The sequence below is a fragment of the Monodon monoceros genome, unplaced genomic scaffold (genome assembly GCF_005190385.1).
Source record: "Monodon monoceros isolate NGI ecotype Baffin Bay Population unplaced genomic scaffold, NGI_Narwhal_1 Super_Scaffold_1, whole genome shotgun sequence".
NCBI lineage: Eukaryota > Metazoa > Chordata > Mammalia > Artiodactyla > Monodontidae > Monodon > Monodon monoceros.
The window spans coordinates 56470809-56487573 of NW_021703765.1; the positions used below are offsets into that span (position 1 = coordinate 56470809).

The following is a 16765-nucleotide window of genomic DNA, read 5'->3' on the forward strand; positions in this document are numbered from 1 at the left end:
ATATGGCTTTATTATTTTAGTCAGACTATTTTTTTTTTTCTGGCAGTCTTCTTCTCAACCAAGAAACACTATTTCCCAAACTGAACACAGCCAATCTGTTCAGAGAAGAACCCTCCCAAAATACAATTTGAACAGAGGTATCAGTTCCTTAGACTCTTAACCTTACTGTGCAAGTAATAAGCCCTGGTGTCTTTGAGAAAACCGTATTGAACATCAAATCCATTCTAAAGGAGAAGGGATAGCCCTCATTCTGGGCAGCATGTCTTAATAAGGGTGGGGGTACAGAAATACTATCACACAATCCTATCTTTGGCCACCAAATTAAAAATGTAAGTTATATTCTAATAGAACTCCTAATACAATTAGCAAATTGTATTGATAAATGAGCTTTGCTATGTCTTTCTCTTTGGTTCAGTAGCCATTGCTAGAAGCAGGGCCCTTAGGAAAACAACCTTCCAGGGCGGACCTACTATGGATGGACAGACCTATAGCAGAACCAGTGACAATTCTGATATTCCTGTTATTTATTATTGTTAAGTAAGCTGATGAAGCAGAGCACATATATTTAATCAGATTCTCCAGAAAGATTACAGAAATTAACACTTAACATTTTTGAGGGCGTGGTAAAAAGAGTACTCTTCTACTCTGCTGGTAGAAATGCCAATTGTCATACGCTCTAAGGAAAGCAGTTCAGCAATTTGTGTCAAAAGTGTTCTAACAATGCTAACTATGGGAGGATACAGCAGGGGTGGTACTCAAAATAATTAACAACACTTCAGCATAGGCTCTGAACTGACCCTGAGCTTAACCACGTGCGGTGACGCTGCAGACCAGCAGCCGCAGGTATAACACCCCCTTAACCCAAGTTGTCATGAAAGATGGCTACACACCCAACACTCTGTGTTAGAGACCCAATGCGTTATAGTGACCTGCAGCCAGAGGCAAGCAGAGTTAGGAGGCCATGAGATGGACAGGAGAGGGTAACATCAGTGAGATGTCCTGACGGAGGACATGTGTTATCTCAAGGGTCTAACAGCAAGCTAAGGGAATCCATGGAAGCTTTATGGAAGGAAAAGCATTGGAGAAGGTCCTTGAAAGTAGCTGGAATTCCAGCAGTCAGACTGGGAGCCATACCTGGTGGGATGAGAGCATGGGGAAGGCAGACACCGGGCTGCAAGGCTCACCGAGGCAGTGTGGCCTGATGGGCAGAGCCTGAGCTTTGGAACTGGCTAGCCCAAAGTTTCCACTCTGCTTCTGACGCTTAGTAGCCAAGTACCCACAAGTAAAATGGAAAAAATACCTTCCTCACAGAACATGTGTGAGTCATCAATGGAAAAGTTTCTGGCCCCTGAAATGCTCAAAAAGAACGTTACCTTTTTCCATTTTCTAAAAGCAGTGGGTCTTCCAGCTTCTTGGGAACAGTGAGTAGAAGAGAAATTTGATGCAGGGACTTTTTACACAGATCTTTAAAACCATAGAATGCTGTTATTCTTGACCAAGGGGAATTTGATTAAGTTAATGAGAAATAGTTTACAGGGCTTTAAGTTAATATAATAGTATTAGAAACAATGACCCAGAGTTATACTGGTTTTTTAGAAGTTACTTAGGACATTTTGCCTGCCAGGCATCATGAATGCATTGTCTGAGGTATTGGTGGCCTCCAAATTAGTAATGGGGGTTTCCTCTGTGTTACTGGTATTAAAATGCATTTTTCTTTGTTCTTGGATACTAATTCATTTCCACTCCTAATTATGTTTTTTACAGGCTAACGTTTAGTGCTTGTTTATCATCTTTGGGTGCCCAGGAGAGTGGGGTACCATTCTTTGAAAGTGTCTAGATGTGGTCCAGAGACACGTTGGCCCTGGGGGGAGGCTGACAAGGCATAAAGAATGCCTTCTAGCTGTCATCCAGGTTTATGCATCCCTCCCAGAAAACACTGGCATCCTATCTTCTTCTTTTCTACTCCCTCACCTCCCCCCCACCCCACCTCTTGCTGCTCTCTCTCTCCTTGTTTTGATAAGAGAATGTTTTCCTAAAAGTAGAAGTTATCATAAAATTTCATTCCTGACCTGTCACTCCAGGTCCTGACACGCATTTTCAGTGTGCTGTGGAAATGGGTCTGTGCTTCTCAGGTCAAACAGAGTGATCCTTTATTTAAACAGCTGTCCCTTATGGACGATGTATGTTATGAGACTTAATGCTGTTTAGCAGTTGGAATCATTCTTTCTTCTCGAATTGGAAATCCGGATCCACCAACACCGCCGTGCTATAGCAGTCCCAACGTAATTTCACAGAATCTGTCTATGGGGATAGTATTTTTGGTAGCTGGGAAGATTACACGAGTAATGCTGCATACCAATGAGTTGTATTAAAATATATATTACTCACAGCTCTGTACTTGGCTTAAAAAGTTTCCTTGGCAGCAGCATTTAACTTCTTACTGTTCTTTTCATGTTGCTAGTATAAATATCTAATATGTTTTTGTTCAAAACATCAATTAGGCCTCAGTATAATCTTTATTAATACAGGTCTGTTATTACAAGAAGGCTGCTGAGCTATGATTATTTGCATAGCAGGGACAGTAAAGTATCTCCTTTCGGCCTGGTTCTATCCCAGAATGCCCGGCTGTTGCAGAACACACCAGAGCCTCCCAGAATCTCTTTTACAATCCTAATGAAATCTTTAAAGCTCTTAGAAGCAAAGGCATTCTTTCCTTCAAAGGTAAACAAAAGGGAAAGGCCGGAAATTGCAGATAGATTAAAAAAGACACCTATGAGTTCAGATCTCAACTTTTAACCTGTTTAATTCTTTCTCTTTGTGCAGCCAGAACGCCTCACTTCCTGCGGATTCAGAACGTGGAGGTCAACGCGGGCCAGTTTGCCGCCTTCCAGTGCAGTGCCATCGGCAGGACTGTGGCCGGCGACAGGCTCTGGTTACAGGTACGGTAACTCACTTTCATGGTTCAGAGAGAGTCCAGCGGGCAGAGTGCGTGTCCCCTGGGGAGCGCCCCAGAGATCAGGTCAGTGTCAGGCCCCTAGGGGAGATGGATGCTCTGAGCAGTTTCCCCAGTTCTTTTCCTTCTTTCGCAGTAAGTAGCCAGATTACAAAGAGCTCTAGACAAGCTCAGTGTTGTTCTCCACAAACTTTGTTGTGAATTTCTGGTTTTTCCCTTTGCTTCTGCTTAGCCATCTCATTTGGAAGATCTGGTTACCAAATTACTTTTGGAGCAGTATGTTGGAGTCCAAAATACAGTACCTTTCCCCCACTCTTCCTCTGGAAAAAAACCCAAAGAAGCATACGTGCGCGCGCGCACACACACACACACACACACACACACACTAGTTTATAGGCCTTTCTGTAATTTTCATTTCCGCAGCAATAAGCTTAAACTTATAAATTAATAGCACACCTTTTACCTTTGAGCACTTAAGCAGACTTTTTTTTAGGGTCATCATAACTTGTGTGTCTCGTTTTATTGTCTTTCAAACTCCACCATCTGTATTTTGCACGGCCAGTAGTTTCATGGACAGATCAAGGGTTTCAGGAATTCTGACCAAATGAGCAGGAGTACGTGACCTGTCCCCCCAACCAGCACGCCCCCCACTTCTTTAGACTCTGGGTTTGGTTTCCCCCGTAGAATTCTCCAATTTTATTCTTATTGCTTCTTGTTGCGCATTGATCTATAGGCTGCTTGTTCTCCACCTTGACTAGTGTTGATTTTACCCCCCTTTCCTTACAGATTCTATTGTGGGTTTTGTTTTGGTTTGGTTGGTTATTTACTTATTTTAGTTTGCAACTGAGCTGCGTTATGTTCTAACCCTTCTCTGCGCCTGTTCCGTTCCACTTGGGCTTCTGTTCCACGCGTGCCGAATTTTCCTTGATATATGTCACTCTCCACCTATCATGTGTCTCCTTCTGCCATGTAGTAACAATTGTCATGTGTCGCATTTGCCTGACACTCTATTATTTTTAAATCCCGTATTCCTTTTAATCATCACAGCTGAAGTCAGTGGTCACTTTTCTAACTCCATTTCTGGGGGAAATGAAAAACAGCGAAATGTGCTATCCCAAGATCACTCAGCAATGTGTTGACAAATGGGGAATACATTCTGAAGGAGGCTTCTTAAATGCTTTGGGGTCCTCTGCACACAATCCTCCACCTTCTACCCTGATGTCACTCTCTTTTCTCATATCCTACTGTCCCCATGAGAGAGTCCCCAGGCCAGGAGAGAGGAATGTGTGCAGAGGACTGAAATGGTATGTACCAAATTCATCTTTTTTTTCTGTTTTTCCGAGTGCTTTTATTTTTTTAATTAGCTTGTATTGGTGTATAGTTGATTTACAATGTTGTGTTAGTTTCAGTTGTATAGCAAAGTGATTCAGTTATTCATATACATATATCCACTCTTTTTTAGATTCTTTTCTCATATAGGTCATTACAGAGTATTGAATAGAGTTCCCTGTGCTATACAGTAGGTCCTTGTTGGTTATCTATTTTATATATAGTAGTGCGTATATGTCAATCCCAATCTCCCAGTTTATCCCTCCCCCCCATTTCCCCCTTGGTAACCGTAAGATTTCTACAGCTACAACTCTACTTCTGTTTTGTAAATAAGTTCATCTGTACAATTTTTTTAGATTCCATGTATTAGCGATATCATATATTTGTCTTTCTCTCTCTGACTTACTTCAATCACTATGACAGTCTCTAGGTCCAAATTCATCTTTACTGTTTCCTTCGCTCTAAAAATTTTGTAATCACTACTTTAAGAGCTTTTTGCAGCATGTGAAAAATGTGCTTGACCCTGGTCTTCGGTATTCAAATTTTTTTTTATCCTACGTCCCAGTTATTTTAGCTTCTTGATGTTGGAGCTTGAGAATTCTTTTTTTAGTTAGTGCTTGTTTCGTATTACATTTGATCAAGTTTGGCTACATATGTATGTATGGTAATTGATGAGATAGACGTTTTTAATTGGCATTTTTCACAATGCCTTACCTTCCTTTTAAAAATGAAAATACCCCCCCCAAATTTTTGTTGTTGTTGTTTCTGTTTGTTTTTTTTTTTTTTTTTCGGCACGCAGGCCTCTCACTGTTGTGGCCTCTCCCGTTGCGGAGCACAGGCTCCGGACGTGCAGGCTCAGCAGCCATGGCTCACAGTCCCAGCCACTCCGCGGCATGTGGGATCCTCCCGGACCGGGGCACGAACCCATGTCCCCTGCATCGGTAGGCAGACTCTCAACCACTGCGCCACCAGGGAAGCCCCCCCCCCCCAAAATTTTTTAAAATAAATAATGAAAAAGTGAAACTACCCTCGCCATCTTTGATTTATCTCCTGAAATCTTAATTTTTCGTGGAAAGTATTTTTTTTGTCCCTGATATTTGTTTTAATGTTATGTGAGAGACTACAATAAAAAGACTAAGATTTTGTCTCCAGTCTTAGACATTCGCAGGAATTTACAGGCAAGTTGAAAATACAGTTTCGTTTTTTGTTTTTGTAAGTATCCTGGCCTTGGGAGGGTCCTGCTTACACTTGAGCACCTCCTTGGGGTTGGGATCTTTAACTCCTTCCTCTTATGAAGTGGGAGACTTTGTTTTAGAGAATCCATCATGCTGTAGGGAGAAAGCTAGCTACCAGTTTGCAAAAAGGGTCTAATTGCAGAATTAGATTCTGCATTAGGTCTAAATGCAGAATTCCCAATGCTGATTCCACTATAGAATCACATGGAGAGTTAAAAAAAAGTGTGGTCTACACCGGATTCTGATTTAACTGATCTGGGGTAGCCTCAGTCTGACTCTCATGCTGAATTTCCCACCTACCAGGTCTGTCTTGTTTCATTCTATTAAATTTAATCATAGTGCTGATAGATTGTTTCCCAGTCAATCCATTAATGCCTCTCTTTGCCAATTACCCCGTCTTCTCTTGCCCTTCTTATCATCAATGACTGCCTATTGTCCTGCAGCTTTCAAGAAGGGTCATGTCAAGAAGGGACTGAGGGTAAGACAGAACTGGGATGACTTTGAAATTCTAAGTGACACCGAGTTTGTCCTGGACTCAGCCTGCTATGTGGTTTGTGAGTCTTTGTGATGTTAGAATAGTTTTAGTGTTCAATAATTTATTTCCTCTGTTTAGATAGGCATTCTGGGGGGAGATGTTTATTTCGTTAGAAGCTGATGAAATAAGACAAGGGTCTTTCGCTTGCAAGGATGGCTTCTATTAACCTGTGTTGTGTGAGATGGTTTCCAGCAGGCATCGGGATTTGTGACAGGGGATGGTTTCACAGAGTCCTTCTGCTCTCTTGCCTGTGCCCTGGCCCTTTGCTTCAGGCAATTCTTTACAAGTTGTGGGGAGAAGCAGACCTGGAAAACTAGACCAGGCCTCTCTAGTCTTGGAGGTATGAATACGGACTTTTCTTCCTTCCTACCTGAATGTTCTAACACTTTCAAAAATGCTTTCCTGGGCTTCCCTGGTGGCGCAGTGGTTGAGAGTCCGCCTGCCGATGCAGGGGACACGGGTTCATACCCCGGTCCGGGAAGATCCCACATGCCGCAGAGCGGCTGGGCCCGTGAGCCATGGCCGCTGAGCCTGCGTATCCGGAGCCTGTGCTCCGCAACGGGAGAGGCCACAGCAGTGAGAGGCCCGCGTACCGCAAAAAAAAAAAAAAAAAAAAGCTTTCCTGCATCTGAACTCCCTTGGATCCTCAAAATAATTCTAAGATTCAGGCAGAAAACTGAATAAAAAAATGTTTAGGTTTTTCTAGCATTTGAATCTTCCCAATAGTAAGTCAAGATTTAGAAATAAATAATACATTCTTTATTGGAGGAACATTGATACTGCGAAGCGTGATCATTTACAATCATTTGCATTACAGTCTTTTGAGTCCTACTGTAGGCACTTTGTGGAGTTTCATGGTGTATCCCATGGTTTTGTACTTCTTTTTTATAGATGAGGCTTTTGAGGTGCAGGATTGGCGAGGTTCAAAAAGGGAAATGGCATAGCTGGGAATAGCACACCCCTGTTTTTTCACTTTTACTTCACCACTGATTAATTCCACTCTGCTGTGCTGGCTTCTCCTATCCCGAGCTAGGTGAATAGGTAATACGCCCTTACTACTTTGTTAGAAGGATTTGGATGTAACTGACATTACGTAATTTACATCCAGGAGGCAGCTTGACAGCAACAACAACAAAAAAGTCCATCTGTATTACATGTACATCTTGATCCACGTCTATGAAAAATGGCCAGTGGTTTGATTGTTTAAAAATATAGATTAAATATGATCAACGTCAGAGTCTTTCACAAACACATAACGCACGTAAATCTGAGGTTGACACTAATGAAGAAATGTTTATGGTTAGCAGATGTGTCCCATCTGCTTCCATTTTCTCCATCTCATCCATGGGCCACACAGGTTATTGTCAATGTGGAATTGGTCTTTCTAGATTACAGAACAAGGAAATAAAACACAGCTCATGAACCTCCATTATTGTAGCTGCAAAGCATCTAAAAGACCTTCCAGACAGTGTGCAGGAGGAAGACAGCATCTATCAAACTATTTTTATGTAGTAAAAAACTGATGTGCATTGAATCTGCTGAGGATACTTGCTACGTGCTATCAGATATGGTGATCCTTGCGTCCAACTGGGCTGTAACCATGGGAGACACTCAAGTGAAATGTGTTCGCAAAACAATTCAAGCACCCAAAACAGGACCATGTATTTCTTGGTATTATCAACTTTCTGGTCACTGTGGAGCCTACATTTTGAAATATCTTAAGAGTATGTTTATATTTAAGATACTGAGAAGAGAAAATAGAATTTTAGATGTTCTTTTTTTATACTTAAATGTTATTTGCTGATGGGCAGTTTGTGAGTTACACATTTTTATACAGTCATTGACCCTTTAAGCCACATATTATTGTATTACAATTACTATTTTTCTTTCTGAAGTATTTAAAATTTTATTCTCTGCCATAGGCTTGTTTCTCTTGGGAATTAATATTTATAATGCCTCGTTCAGCTTTTCAGTGAATCACCAAAGCTGATATTGACGCCGGTAAATCTGAAGATGGTGTGTGCACATTCTTTTCCAGGGAATACAGCCCACTTTGCCCTCTTCTGCATCTGGTCCAGTTTGGGGCACTTTTGTAATTTCTGCCCTTCAATTCATTTTTGATACATTGTAGAGGCTCTTCCATTCCTTACTCTTTTTTTAAAAAATAAAATTTACTTATTTATTTATTTATTTTTGGCTGCATTGGGTCTTCGTTGCTGCGCGGGCTTTCTCTAGTTGCAGCGAGCAGGGGCTCTTCTTCGTTGTGGTGTGTGGGCTTCTCATTGCGGTGGCTTCTCTTGTTGTGGAGCATGGGCTCTAGGCGCGTGGGCTTCAGTAGTTGTGGCACAAGGGCTTCAGTAGTTGTGGCTCATGGGCTCTAGAGCACAGGCTCAGTAGTTGTGTCTCATGGGCTTAGTTGCTCCACGGCATGTGGGATCTTCCCAGACCAGGGCTCGAACCTGTGTCCCCTGCATCGGCAGGCGGATTCTCAACCACTGCACCACCAGGAAGTCCAATTCCTTACTCTTTTTACTCCATATCTTAGTCAGCTCGGGCCATTGTAACAAAAATGCCATAGACTGAGGGGCTTAAACAACAAATATTTATTTCTCACAGTTCTGGAGGCTGGCAGTCTAAGATCACGGGCCAGCGTGCATGTTCTTGGAGAGGACCAGCTCCCGGTTTGCAGACTGCCATCCTCTTGCTGCATCATCACTTGCATCCTCTGGGCTCTTCATCCCCTTATAAGGGCCCTAATCCCGTCATGGGGGCTCCACTCCCACGACCACATCTAAACCTAAATACCTTCCAAAAACCCCACCTCCAGTACAATCACAGTGGGGAGCAGGTCTCATCATATGAATCTGGCGGGGATGCAAACATTTAATCTACAGCACTCAGCTACCACATCAAACTCAGAAGTGGGTGGAAATGAAGGCGCTTCAGCCCTCAGGACAAATGGCAGAAAACAAGGACAGTGGAGATGCCTTTTCAAAGGTAGACAGACGGAGGCTTTGATAAAACCTGGGATTGAAACGTGCCTGTTGGGTGAATAGAAGCTGGTGAAGGAAAGCTGGAAAATCATACTTTTCTCTCAACAGATCTTAGAGGCCCCATCATTTTTAAATGGCCCACTTTTTAGAATCACAAAATTATGTAACTTCTGAATTTGGAACAATCTTCAAATTAAATTCCTCATTTTATTAATGAGAAAACCAGCTCAGTAGAGGTAGAGAACTTTAACACAGTCATCTATCCAATTATTATATTTATTATAGATAATTCCGTTTTGCTAGTTAAAGTCAATTATATGTAAAAATATTTTTGCTTATGTATAAATTAGTAAGTTTTGTCACCTGGACATTTTTCTTCACTGAGTGACCTTGTATTTCAAATATTATCCTTTTAACCAAATATTCTCAGATTTACTATGAAAATATCTGCATTAACCTTGGAACCATTATAGCAGAATATAATTTGAGTTGTTTTCTTTTAGCAAACATCCTTTGGTGTTTATTAGAAGTAAGGTACCAGAATAGCATTTTAAAATGACTTCATAACGTGCATCAATTCACAGAAATAGAAAAGGAAATCAGATGACATTACTCTGAAGTACGCTCTTAAAAACACTGGTGCAACCCAGCACCTAGAAGGGTACCTGTCACATAACAAATCTTCAGTAAACCTGCTCATGGCTCATGGCTTACAGATGCCTGAACGACCAGGTGTCTCCTGCAGGTGAGTCCCAAAGGTACATAGTTGGACCAGGAAAACAGGCACAAACTGTCTTTTTGGAATGCTTCTTTTAGGTCTGTGGTTCATCTTCAGAGGGATGGTGTTTGATGAGAAGAGGGATGGATAGAATCTGGTGGTGTCTTTTCTGCTGTTTCAGAACATACAGCAAGTATCATGCAGAGTTTGAATAATTTTAGAAGAAAATGTGATCAATACATCATCACTTTTCCTTCATTTCTTGTAACCTTTCCCTAGGCTTTTTAAATTCTCTATTGTAAATTTTTGTTCTTTAATTCCCCCCTTCAAAAAAAAATTCTTGCCATTGGACCTCAGTAAATGGTAATAGAAATATAGGTCTAATAAAGCTGGTCCTCTTGAGTTCTCACCATGACAGCAGACCTGTGTCATAGTAATTGATGAATAACCCCACCCACTCATTTTTTTGGTATGGAATATAATTCAATATGAGCTTTTAATTTGGGAAGCTTGCTCTTTGAAAAATTATATTCACTTGGGATTAATTTTTTTTTTTTAGTTACTGGCCAAGTGGTGTTGTTTTCTACTGAGAGTTTGCTATATCATTCCTCTTAACTGGGTATGACCTATACAATGGTGAAAAAAGCATTTTCACCAGTCTAATAAGTTTCTCACATTGCTTTTCTGAGCTCAGATAATTTTAGACCTTTTTGAGAGAAAAAGGAAAATCCTGAGATTCTGGTAACTTAAAATGATTCTCATAGCTCCTCTGACCTGTATAATTTGGTTCATTAATGAATATGTACATTGTATTAATAATATTTACATTAATAGCTTCAACAGATGTGTTTGAAATAAAATAATTATAACTCCTTTTGCTGAGTCCCACTGTTTGCTGAGTACCCTGGTAGGGTGTGTTTAGCCATTTTTTCCCTTAACTGATCCCAAGGAGAACTCTTTTATGTGCCCATTTATGGAAGAAGAAAATGGGCCTCAGGAAGTTTCAGTGGTTTTTCCATTTGCACATTGCTAGTAACAAGGTCTGGGTTTTGAACCAAGCCATCTAAGTCTAGACTCTATGTCCTTAACTGTAATGCCTCTCGCATAGCACAAAGACCCAAACATTTCTTCATGGATTCATAAACATCATATAGTGATTCAAGTGATACCTTTTATTGACATTTAAAATGAAAATTTTATTCATGTGCGTGTACTATTGCCTTGGCTTCTGTGTTGTGGAATGTGTATATTTGGTCAACCTTTCTCGGTGATTTTTAGTTTCCTTCACAGATTCTGTGGGAAAAACATCACAGCTGTATATCAGAACCATTTTGTAATTATATATAAAAGCCATAAAATGATTTGAAAAGGAGTAAAATTATGGCTCCCTTATCAAACCTAACATGGGTGTTTTTAGACCCTATATATCAAAGCATAAATTTAACATCACTTACTGTCATAGAAAACACCGGGGGCTTCCCTGGTGGCGCAGTGGTTAAGAATCCGCCTGCCAATGCTGGGGACACGGGTTCGAGCCCTGGTCTGGGAAGATCCCACATACTGTGGAACAACTAAGCCCGTGTGCCACAACTACTGAGCCTGTGAGCCACAACTACTGAAGCCCACGCACCCAGAGCCTATGCTCCACAACAAAAGAAGCCACCACAATGAGAAGCCTGTACACCACAACAAAGAGTAGCCCCTGCTCGCCACAACTAGAGAAAGCCCGTGCACAGCAATGAAGACCCAATGCAGGCAAAAAATAAACGTAAATAAAATAAATAAATTTTAAAAAGAAAATACCAGGAAGACACAAAGAGGACTGTCTTCAGTTGCTATAGGGACCACTGGCTCCTTAAAATTTTGAGTGGTTGCAATCACATCCATTATTTAGTCAGTTAAATATCCACATATATGACATACTGTTGAACATTCAGCCTGAAACCACCAGCAGCCTTGAAAGCATACACCGTATCTTTTAACTTACATGATTTGGGATTACCTTCATTTAAAGATTTATTTTACATGGATGAAAGAGTAGCGCATATCTAAGGGGATTCTGAGAGAAATTAATTAATGAATTTTACTCTGTGGTATTACCTGTCTCAGTCAAAAAAGGTATAAACAGCTGGTGCTTTGAGGAGGATGCAGCAGGAGCAGCTGGAGCGTTTTCCTCCACTGCAATCTGAAGGCCTCTGGGCCAGGCTGTGGAACTGTACTGTGAAAACTGCAGGTCAAGATGGTTCATTTTGGAGGACAGAAGAGAAAGGCATCAACTGCTAGCCTTAAGGACTGCTTGCTTTGGACCCAAGAACCACGCGTCCTGTAAAAGCACTTGTTCTGTTTTTTTTCTCATATTCATCAAAAGGTTCATTTGTTTCTCTTGCTTCCAAGAATCTGCAGCTGTGTCACGAGAAGGGAAGGTGGAGAAAGCCCTGCTCTGGAAGTCCCGTGGTTGAGGGCTGAGAATACTAAACACTGTCTCTTCTGTCTCCTGTTAGTGATGCAGGCCTTGGAGTGAGGGTCCTGGAGAGTTTGGACACTGTTAGAATCTCTGGTTTTTTCCCCTTCTGTCTCTTCTTTTTGGAAGGGGAAGAGAAAAAATGGAAAATGTTTTAGCTAGGAGGTAAACATATCTGCTTTAGGTAACCTTGAAAGTTCTAGGAGATTTTCAGTCTGGTAACCTGGAATTATGTACCTAGAAAAGAGAGAGGGAAGAAACACGACAATTTTTGATGGGTTTTGATTTCAAAAATGTCTTTAGGACCAGAGAAATGGAATGGAAAACAAAGCATGCCGCTTGTAGTCCTAGAGGGACCCTGTTTGGGATAAGGCCAGAGACCTCTGAGACAGGCACACGGTGGCAGTCAAGTGGTTCCTATAGAGGATGAACTTTGAAATTATAAAGCAGGTCATCATTCTCTTCTGTATCTCTCCTACATATAAAAAAGCAACCCTTCATTCCCTTTGTTCAAAGCAAAGGGAATTGGCTATTGTCCAAGTGTAAGAAAATTATGTTTGGACTTCCCTAGTAGCGCAGTGGTTAAGAATCCACCTGCCAATGCAGGGGACACAGGCTTGAGCCCTGGTCCAGGAAGATCCCACATGCCGCGGAGCAACTAAGCCCGTGCACCACAACTATTGAGCCTGCGCTCTAAGGCCCGTGAGCCACGACTACTGAGCCCGTGTGCTACAACTGCTGAAGCCCGCATGCCTAGAGCCTGTGCTCCGCAACAAGAGAAGCCACCGCAATGAGAAGCCCGCGCACCGCAACGAAGAGTAGCCCCCGTTCGCCGCAACGAGAGAAAGCCCGCGTGCAGCAACGAGGACCCAGTACAGCCAAAGATAGATAGATAGATAGATAAATAAGTAAATAAATAAATTTATTTTAAAAAAAAGAGGGCTTCCCTGGTGGCGCAGTGGTTGAGAGTCCGCCTGCCGATGCAGGGGACACGGGTTCGTGTCCCAGTCCGGGAAGATCCCACATGCCACGGAGCGGCTGGGCCTGTGAGCCACGGCCGCCGAGCCTGTGCATCCAGAGCCTGTGCCCCGCAACGGGAGAGGCCACAACAGTGAGGGGCCTGCGTACCGCAAAAAAAAGAAAAAGAAAATTATGTTTTTCCTGTGATAAGAAGTGCTGTCCACTAAGCACAAAGGGCAAGTGACAGACTAATGGAGTTTCTGTTTATCCTGAAGGTTTAGAAGCTGATGATTGCTTTCATTAAGAATAGTGTAGTATACACCTTCCATGTCTGGCTGTGCGATTATTATAATAGTTATTCAGATGGTGCTACAGCTTGGGGCTGCTACCCCTGGCATATTGCTCCCCTTTCCCAAATTGCATTTTTTCTTCTACTGTGGTGGCATCTTTACAATATAGTGACTTGATGCTTTTGCAGGAGGTGAATGACACCTGGACAAAATGGTTCTTTGATTCCTATAGCTTTGGAGTATTTATAAGCCGGCAGCAAAACCATCTATTTTTCCTGGGGAAATTATGATGGTTAAAGTAGTCGTTCAAAAATACAAAAACGAGAGATTTCCTTCTAATTGCTTCTTAGAATTATTTTCTTTATTTATATTTTTTCTTTTCTTTTTAAATACTGAATATAGTTCTCTGTGCTACACAGTAAGTCCTTGTTGTTTATCTATTTCATAGAGAGTAGTGTGTATATATTCATCCCAAACTCCTATTTTTATTTTTATTATAGAAATTATAAATGTATACAGAGGTAGACAGAATGATGTCATGAACTCAATATACCCAGCATCCGACTTCAAAACCAACAATATGTGACAAGTTACTTCCTCTGTGTGTCCACCTGCTCCCCTCTGATGATTTTGAAGCAGTCCTAGTCATCATATCATGTAACTTGTAAATGTTTTCTAAAACAGGAGTCGGCAAACTTTTTTTGCGAAGGGCCAGATAGTAAATTTTGTAGGGCACAGGGTCTTAGTTATAGCTCTTCATCTCTGCCATTGTAGCAGGAAAGCAGCCACAGACAACACAAAACTGGATGAATGTGGCTGTTTTCCATACAGCTTTATGTATGGAGACTGAAATTTGACTTTCATGTATTTTCATTGTCACAAAATACTATTCTTCTTTCGATTTTTTTCAATCATTTAAAAAATGTAAAAAACATTCTGAGCTTGCGAGCGGTACAAAACAGGTGGCAGGATGGACTTAGCCTCAAACCCCTGCTCTAAAAGATAAGAGCTCTTTAAAAAAAAATAGAATAATCACCGTGTATGCCCTGCGAAAACAGTGTTCATGTATCCTTGGCTGTCTTGTAACGTTATTTCTTTTAGCAGTTGTTTCATTTGTGATTGCAGTAAAGTTCACACTTTGCAATTGGGTGGTGAGTGTCTTAAGTCCTTTTTATCTTTAGGCTCCCTGTTCATTTCCCTCCATTTGTGATGGTTGTTATTGTTGTGGAAAGTGGGTTTGTCCTGCACAGTCCTCCCGTGTTTTGAGTTTTGCTTATTGCCCTATGGTAGCGTCATTTAACGTGTTCTGACTGCTGTGTTTCTTGCAAATTATGTCTCCTTTTGTGATGTTATCAGCCACTGATGATCATTCCTAGGGTCATTAATTCATTCAGGGTTGCAGAACTGCCCCATTCTCAGTCCTTCTTTGTTTAGTCACTAGAATACTTCTGAAAAGAAAAGAGCTCTCCCATTATCAACCATTTGGGTATCCTGGTATATAAATCGTAAAGGGAAGGTGGTATTGATACTTGATATTTTTGTCCTTTTAAGCAAATTGTCAAAAATAGTGAGGTAGTTCACTGGTAGTTCACAAGTGACCAAAGGGGTTATTTAGTATTGTTGTCATTGATGTCATCATTGTCATCATCAACCTGTGGATATAAACACATTTGATGAGTTTCGATCCATCGCACTTATTATCTTTATTGCTGCTCAGATCTTCCACCCCTAAACAGTGGGGTTTACCTGACCTGGACCATCTCGATGGCTTTCTTGCTTTGTGGTGTAACCGTATGTTCCAGGCTTGTATTTTCCACCTTAATGACCTAGAATTGGCCGTTTCTCCAAGGAGCGCTGGTTCTTTTTCAGGGGGAACTGGTAATTAGAACTTACAATCGGATCACAGAGTTGCTTATTCCTACTCATTATTGTTTCTGGATCTTCCCATCCTATGGAGCTGGGATATATACGTATGCACACGTACACACATTTAAGAATAAAGCCTGTCCTGAGATCGTATTAACAATTCAAATTCAGAACTACAGGGCTTTTAACCTTTATCTTGCGCCTTTATCTTCTTTCAACTATGTTTTCAGAAAAGAGTTGTATGTTTTAAGGCATATTGATTGGGGAAAAGTGACGTTCTTAGCCTTGTTTATGTTTAACTAGCCTTGCCTCTTAGATTATGGACAACTCGGTAGGTTCTGCCATCTTCCTCATGGTCAAGTGCTGTTATCACAGTTTTGAAGTAAACAGGGTCAAGTCCTAGCCTTGCAGACCCAAACCTTTAACCCAACAGGAAATGTCAGTCAGCATCAGGTTCCTTAGTTTGATGTGGCTAGATTAGTCTCGTCAACAGATTTTAAGACTAAAGAACTTCTAATTTCTTTGGTATTTCTTTTTTTGGTATTTCTAATTACTGCATTCATTATATATATCCTACATTATTTGGATGAACTTTTAAATAAAATTTAAACACAGGTTGTTAAATATTATTCATGCATTGTAAACATATATTTAACTATGTCTAAATATCAGAATGAGGTTCTAAATTTTTGTAATCAAATTCTTTACTTGAATATGCCTATAAGACTATCATATGTTCGAATAATATGTTACTTTGGCTATCTGTATACCCATTAGCCAGTTGAAGAATACGTGTCAATAGATATTGACAGTATATGATAACATAAGTAAGAACTTCTGGTTCAGTATTCCAAGTTGATAAATATTTGTGTTAGCTTGGTTATGGGATAGAAATCAAAGGTCAGTACCATCTGAGTTATTAAAATTAAAAAATACATGGGCTCCAGAAAGTAGATTTGTTGAGGTATTCAATTATTATTGGATTTAGATTACAGGAAATGTTTTAAACAAAATTATTCCTGGCTCTGCTGATACTATTAGTGATCCCATTGGCAAGAATTTCAACCGGTATCTTACAAATGGGCATATTTGAAAGTGGAGCGAGACGGACTATTTTCTCTATTAAAGAAATGAAAGTGCGGTTTAATCCCCACCCGTATGGCTAAGGAGGGGCGAACGGCTCTCCTGTATCTTCTCTTGGCCCCTGCACTCAGAGTGGCTCCAAAATGGGATTAATTTGCTCCCAGCGCTGCTAACTGCCCAGACCTCAATTTCTTTCAATCATTGCTCTGATTATTGCAAAACTCTTTCTGAAAGACTTAATGTGTATCTTTTCTGCTGGCAAATTACTGCTCATTTAGAAGTCCTAGAGTTAGTCCAGGCAGAAAGAAGGTTGGAAGTCTAATTTAAATAACTATCAGGACT

At 40.9% G+C, this 16765-nt stretch overlaps 1 protein-coding gene across 1 annotated transcript in view; it reads left to right on the forward strand.

Moving 5' to 3' along the window:
* PTPRM (protein tyrosine phosphatase receptor type M) overlaps positions 1-16765 on the forward strand; it is a 753002-nt gene that overhangs the window by 303220 nt on the left and 433017 nt on the right. The window contains exon 5 of the mRNA XM_029226979.1: positions 2824-2939. Within this exon, the coding sequence (XP_029082812.1) occupies positions 2824-2939 (116 nt within the window). The remainder of the gene's footprint in view (positions 1-2823; positions 2940-16765) is intronic.